Source organism: Littorina saxatilis, linkage group LG14 (assembly GCF_037325665.1).
Source record: "Littorina saxatilis isolate snail1 linkage group LG14, US_GU_Lsax_2.0, whole genome shotgun sequence".
In the NCBI taxonomy this organism is placed as follows: domain Eukaryota; kingdom Metazoa; phylum Mollusca; class Gastropoda; order Littorinimorpha; family Littorinidae; genus Littorina; species Littorina saxatilis.
The window spans coordinates 7163038-7170537 of record NC_090258.1 but is presented as its reverse complement, the minus strand read 5'-3'; the positions used below and the strand labels follow the sequence as shown (position 1 = coordinate 7170537).

The 7500-nt window shown below is 41.3% G+C and overlaps 1 protein-coding gene across 1 annotated transcript in view; it reads left to right on the top strand.

The window, feature by feature from the left end:
- The first annotated feature begins 3335 nt into the window (after positions 1–3335).
- Positions 3336–7500, top strand: part of LOC138946640 (uncharacterized) — a 13656-nt gene continuing 9491 nt past the window's right edge. Inside the window, exons 1-2 of the mRNA XM_070318078.1 lie at positions 3336–3404; positions 4952–5227. Coding sequence (XP_070174179.1) covers positions 4963–5227 — 265 coding nt within the window. The 5' untranslated portion in view covers positions 3336–3404; positions 4952–4962. The remainder of the gene's footprint in view (positions 3405–4951; positions 5228–7500) is intronic.

Below are 7500 nucleotides of genomic sequence, written 5' to 3'. Positions count from 1 at the left end.
ATACAAATATAACATATTTATATGTTTTTGGAATCAGGAAATGATGAAGAATAAGATAAACGTAAATTTGGATCGTTTTATATTAAAAAATAAATTATTACAATGGTCATTAATTAATTTTTAAGCCACCAAGCTGAAATGCAATACCGAAATCCGGGCTTTGTCGAAGATTACTTGACCAAAATTTCAACCAATTTGGTTGAAAAATGAGAGCGTGACAGTGCCGCCTCAACTTTCACGAAAAGCCGGATATGACGTCATCAAAGAAATTTATCGGAAAAAAAACGTCCGGGGATATCGTACCCAGGAACTCTCATGTCAAATTTCATAAAGATCGGTCCAATAGTTTACTCTGAATCGCTCTACACACACACACACACACACAGACACACACACGCACATACACCACGACCCTCGTCTCGATTCCCCCTCTACGTTAAAACATTTAGTCAAAACTTGACTAAATGTAACAAGTCGCGTAAGGAGAAAATACAACATTTAGTCAAGTAGCTGTTGAACTCACAGAATGAAACTGAACGCAATGCAATTTTTCAGCAAGACCGTATACTCGTAGCATCGTCTGTCCACCGCTCATGCTCATGGCAAAGGCAGTGAAATTGACAAGAAGAGCGGTTTAGTAGTTGCGCTGAGAAGGATAGCACGCTTTTCTGTACCTCTCTTTGTTTTAACTTTCTGAGCGTGCTTTTAATCCAAACAAATCATATCTATATGTTTTTGGAATCAGGAACCGACAAGGAATAAGATGAAAGTGTTTTTAAATTGATTTTGAAAATTTAACTTTGATAATAATTTTTATATTTTTAATTTTCAGAGCTTGTTTTTAATCCAAATATAACATATTTATATGTTTTTGGAATCAGCAAATGATGGAGAATAAGATAAACGTAAATTTGGATCGTTTTATAAAAATAATATTTTTTTTACAATTTTCAGATTTTTAATGACCAAAGTCATCAATTCATTTTTAAGCTACCACGCTGAAATGCAATACCGAAGTCCGGGCTTCGTCGAAGGCTACTTGACCAAAATTTCAACCAATTTGGTTGAAAAATGAGAGCGTGACAGTGCCGCCTCAACTTTCACGAAAAGCCGGATATGACGTCATCAAAGACATTTATCAAAAAAATGAAAAAAACGTAAGGGGATATCATACCCAGAAACTCTCATGTCAAATTTCATAAAGATCAGTCCAGTAGTTTAGTCTGAATCGCTCTACACACACACACACACACACACACACACACACGCACAGACACACACACACACACACATACACCACGACCCTCGTCTCGATTCCCCCCTCTACGTTAAAACATTCAGTCAAAACTTGACTAAATGTAAAAAGAGATAGAATGCTTTCATCAGTGAGAGAGAGAGAGAGAGAGAGAGAGAGAGAGAGAGAGAGAGAGAGAGAGAGAGAGGGCGAGAGAAAGAGAGAGAGAGAGAGAGAGAGAGAGAGAGAGAGAGAGAGAGAGAGAGAGAGAGGGAGAAAGAGAGAGTCTGTCTGTGTGTCAGATTCGTGCTAGGGCATTTATTGGAAGGGAAAGGGACAACTGAGGGAGTCAATTACATGATCATCAACCTGATATCTGCGATATTACAATAAGTTAGAGGTTCATAAACAATAGCAGGATGCAATTTATTTCATCACAAATCTGCACACACCTGCTGTATATCTACCAGTGTCAGATTTCTTTCGACGATTTACACTATCCGTATCTTGAACGCGTTGCAAACAGAAAGCAAAAAGACCAAAGATTCTATCAGTAATATGAGCTCGTATTGTACACAGCGTGACCCGTTTCGCTTGATAAAAGTGGAGATTTACTTATTACTAAACTGTGGGGGTTTTGGACGATTTAATGAAGAAGTGATTTATGGTGTTTTTTTATATACTCGTACATCCTCTTCACGCATATTGTTTTTTTGCTGATATACCTTCAAACAGAAGTGCATGAATAAGAAGTGATCAACCACCATTACCTGCAGTTTTGAGCTTTTCCCAAAAGCAAATGTTAATACAAAATTTTTTTAAATAGAATAGGCGATTCTCGAAAATGTTCACTGGAAGTAAGTAGAGGTTACATGCCGAGTCTCAGTGATTATTAAAAATAATGGTCGAAGTTGGTGAACCGCGAACTGAGACCATTATTTTTAATAATCACTGAGACGAGGTGTGTAACCTCTTTATTCCTCCTTTCTTCAGTTATTCAAAGAAAACAGGAGTTTTTGTGCGAAAGTTTGATCGAATCCGAATCACTCAACCAGTCAACCTGCGCAGGCGATCGATTAATGCGCGGTTGTATATAGTTCCGTGCAAATCATTCCATTCTGTTAACACTTCTTGTCAGTTTCCCTGTTTTGGACTAAAATCAAATACACAGATATGCTGTTATTCTGCTGTGGCGGTAAAGGCAGATATGGTGTGTTCTGTTTATGTTTTAGTATCGCTTAATGTTCTTTCGTCAAATGGGACTAGCAGACGAACTTTTGCACCCCTGTTCCAACGTTAATTACTGTATGAAGTTCAGTTTTCTGGGGAAAATGGTGTATGAAACCGCTTTATGTTGTTTAAATTGATGAGATGTGTGCATTTGGTTGCGTGTGATCTGTTTATAAAATGAAATATTGTTGAAAACTGACCGTCGGATTGCAGTCAGTGTTGTCGAAGAAACTGAGTGAAAAGAAGGGGAACTACTCTTGTCGCTAGACAAAGTATGAGTTACTTGTCTTGGGAATTTGCTTGTGATGAACGTTTGTGCACGGCAGATGTATACTTCGTACGTATAGAGCGTTCGGAACTTTTCAGTCGCAAAAGTAGTACCAAAACAGAACAGCTTCTCAACCCATTGCACTATCGAGGATTCAGGCTGTTGCTGGCTCGTTATTTGTTTGGTTGCTGGGTCATTATCGAAAAATAACTAGCTCTACAAGTTTACAGAGGTAAAGAAGCAGAGGGGGGAATAATCGAGTTATATTGAGCTTGAAACAGATCATATTTATATTTGTCATTACCTTGCATCTTACACTATGGTTGAATTTGTCAGCTATCATATCCAACATGCACGAGTTATCGTCAAACACAGCGGTTGTTAAAAGAAGAAAAAAAAGTATATGGGGAAGGGAAATGTGGGGTGGGGTGGAGGGGGGAGTAAATGGAAGGGGGGGGGGGGGAGAGACTCAACCACTTTAGGTTATCGTGTTCTGAAATCCAAATTGTATCAACTTACGCTAACCTCGGTGTTCGACATCCTGGTTTCCAAATCAAGATTTTCTCACGTTTGTCGTCCAAATCCGGATTGCATTAGGTTTAAATAGAGCAACCATTGAGGACTACAGTATCATCGACATTCGAGGAACATCACTGTCTGTAACTGCAATTTGTAAGTATGAGTTACATTTTCAAAAAGCGTTTGGCTGCCTTGATACGCAGTATTCAAGTACATGCTGGAATATCTAAAAGTTTTGTTACTGAGGCAATGTTCCTGTTCTTTGATGTTGTTGTTGTTGTTGTTGTTGTTGTTGTTGTTGTTGTTGGTGGTGGTGGTGGTGGTGTTGCTGTTGTTGTTGTTGTTGTTGTTTTTCTTTTCTTTTTGTGTACACTTTGATGATTCCAATGCAATGTTTTAGAGGACAAAAACAATATAACAATAAAAATGTTCTCAACAGAAAACAGCAACAAGAATACATTTATAAACAAGAACTGGTTCTTTTTTAGGTTAGGGCACGTTACACTCTGTCGGTATTTGTCTGTGCTCATTCTCTTTATTGTCTTTTTCTGTCAACTCTTCTGTTTAGCTTATTGTTTTTGTAACATGTACTGACGAAGACGTAAAGTCGAAACCGGTTCTTGTTTATGTATTCTTGTAGCTGTTTTCTGGCGAGTACATTTGTACTGTTATCTTGTTCTATTTCTCTCACCTGCGGTCCCTTGGAAACTTCATAATAGAAGAAGAAGAGCTGCACAAGGCATGCAATAGGTAGCAATCTGAAATTTCTCGCTGGACCAACTTTCTCGTTCAGTCTCTACGCGCGGCGTTCAACCATGAACGAGAAGTCTCAGACCATGTTCCTGCTGCGCCTACCTTTCTCCCTTAGACCATCTTACCAGTCATCAAGTCGAGAGAAAAAACATGTGGCCTTTCGTTGAGAAATGTTTTGGTTGCAGGGAGCGAAAAAAGCAAATTATCAGGGGATAGAGCGAGATGCAAACAAAGGAGGCTGAACGGGCGATTCAAAAATTTGGCGCATGCGCATAGACCGAATAATAAGGGATCTTGTCCAGGCGAGACTTCAAATCGCAGCACTAGCTATTACAAAGAAGCACACATACCAGGGCCGGACCAAATGAGTTGTAAGGGGGGGGGGGGGGTTCCTCCTTTTTTGGGGGGGCAAATCAGCGAAGTGGCGAAGCCACAAGCGCGCGCCTGCAAAGCAGGCGCGCGAACTAGGGGGGTCTGGGGGCATGCTCCCCCGGAAAATTTTTGAAAAACGGTTAAAATCTGTGCAATCTGGTGCATTCTGGGCCTTGTTTTGAGGGTTAAGAGCAGCATTGTTTTGGTGCTAAAACTAGTAAAAAAAAACCCACTCAAAGCAAGGTACATGCTGTTTCCAGGGGTGGGGTTCCGGAACCCCTGGAACCCCTCCCCCCCCCCCCTGGGTTCGGCCCTGCATACAGTATGCTTTTACAGCCTAAAAGACTTCGATGGCGCATTATTCAGATCTTTACAAGTTAATTGAGGATGCTTTAGTTGACTAATGTCTCCAGAATGATTGGATTTATTTCATAATCAGCCTAACTCGTGTACAATGAGAGCCGCCTTTACATTATTTTGCTTGAACAAATACAACTTACATCCAGTCCATGCAACTTACTACGCCTAACCTGAATAACGTTTTCAATCACCTTTACTGTGTATATATCCTGCAGGCAATACAACCATGAAGATTGCAGTCGTCCTGTTCCTGCTCTGCCTGGTGACGTCAGCGTTCGCTGTGACGTCAAAACGTTTTGTCAGACTGGGTAGCATCACAAGGGGCTTTCATCACGTTGTAGAGCAGGTGTCAAACACTGTTCATCAGGCGGGAAAAGAACTGGATAAGGGTGTGAACCATCTGGGAAAGGAGCTTGAAAACGGCGTCGGTCACTTGGGCAAAGAGTTAGGAAACGGATTGCACCAACTTGGCAAAGCACTAGCCAAACTTGGTAAGTTTTCGGTAGTTGTAATTGTTGTTGTTGTTTGTTGTTGTTTGTTGTTTGTTGTTGTTGTTGTTGTTGTTGTTGGTGGTGGTGGTGGTGGGCGGTGGTGGCCGTCGTCGCCGTAGTTGTGGTAATGTAGCTGATATGGTGGTGGAGGTGGGGATCGTGTTGACGAAGTGGGGGTGGTGGCGGTCGTGGTGGTGATGAATGATAGTGGTGGCGATGGTGGTGCTGGTGGGTGGTGTATGTGATATGAAGTGTTTGATCGAACTTGAACTCGCGTGAACAAAAATGATCCAAACAGGATAAGAACAAAAAGTATCAAGTCATAAAGTACTTCCACAAAAACAACAGCAACGACAAAAACAACATCAAACGCACAAAGCGCTATAGTAAACGTCTCTTTACCACAATCAACTGGAACACGTGTACTGTACAGTGAACACGTATGGATAACTTGTATTATCGCATTTTTACTGATCACATGACAAAACCTGCTGTTGTCATTGGTCAACTAGGAACTGTATATCAATTGACATCGCGCAGGAAGTTCCCAGCGAATTTGATATTGTGCAGGAAGGCTGAATCATATCAGATCTCAGCTTACGCCTCGATCTGATATGATTTCAGCTTTCTCGACATTCAGACTGATAAATGTTGATATCACAGTCAAATCTAACGATAACTAATATTGAACACTAAAAGCAAGGGTAATCACTTTGTCACAACCCTTACAAACCCGATAGAGTTATTTCCGAACATCGTCTATTGACAAGTTGGTTTAAACAACATGTTATTCATCAACACACACATGATATATATCTATCTATATATATATACGACTTGTGTCTGTCTGTCTGTCTGTGTGTGTGTGTGTGTGTGTGTGTGTGTGTGTGTGTGTGTGTGTGTGTGTGTGTGTGTGTGTGTGTGTGTGTGCGCGATGCACGGCCAAAGTTCTCGATGGATCTGCTTCAAATTTGGTGGGCATATTCAGGTACACCCAGGACAGGACACAACCTGGTCGATATTTCAACACGTGCTCTCAGCGCGCAGCGCTGAACCGATTTTGGTTCCACCTCAGCTACCCGGGCCCCCATACCGACACACCAAAGCCGCTAGACCACATCACAACGCCAAAGTTCTCGGTGGATCTTTTTCAAATTTGGACACCGTAGTCAGCTACACCCCGGACACAATATCATCGATGAGATATTTCAACACGTGCTCTCAGCGCGCAGCACTGAACCGATTTTGGTTTTTCTGTTCATTTCACCATTCCCAGTAACTCTTCCTTATCTTCTCCAGTGTTTTGCGTTTATCTCCCTTCCTTCGTGTGGCTTCAATCTATATCCCCGTTTCTACGTTACTATTTTTAGAATGTCACTGCGCTGTCCAGAACGCTTCCCTTGCACCAGTAAGTTGTTCTTACTGTCAAAGTGAAAAGGTCGAATCAATTTATAGCCACGCGAAAAATACACTGTCACCTATCTCTATATATTTATAGATATACATACATATATACGCCTTCTCTGTGTGTGTGTGTGTGTGTGTGTGTGTGTGTGTGTGTGTGTGTGTGTGTGTGTGTGTGTGTGTGTGTGTGTAAGCAACACCTGTGGATTATAGAGTTCTGTTTGTGATGGGGTCTAGCGGCTTTTGTCTGTCTATATGTTCTGGCATTTGAGAAGCAACAACAGATAATATAGGGCTAAGAAATATGCTCTAAAATTATCAATCCCGTTTGACAGGACTTCGCCTTCAAAGGTGATTGTGGTGAACCGCCACGCTGTCTGTCTCTGTCTCACGATTCACCCCGGCGAAGCCGGGTATTCCTCTAGTATATATATATGAGTTGTTCTTTGCTACTGGTCACAAGTGGGGGTCAGCTCACACGGACGCATTTTTCAATACAGTCTAGGGGAGAAACTGGTCACAAAGCACCCAGTACATGCCAGAGAGATAGGAGAATCGGCACAATCAAAGAAAATACCAAAATCATTCAATAGATATGAAAATATTAAGATTTACTGTGAAAATGCCAGCAAAAATGGCGTCCAAAAACGGGAACGCACACTTGGTGCGTCTTTGAAGACTTACCTCCCGTTCTGTGTTGTTGATAATAGTCGTGTTTGTGCTGTTGTTGTTGAAATAGTATCTAATAAAACTGATGCAGTTCTTGAAATGTTGCAAATTATTGTTGTCTTTGTGAAATGCGAGAGTGTTCTGAGGCGTAATCTGCATACGGCTGATGTCCCACATAGGGTACCCCACTTCGATCAGCG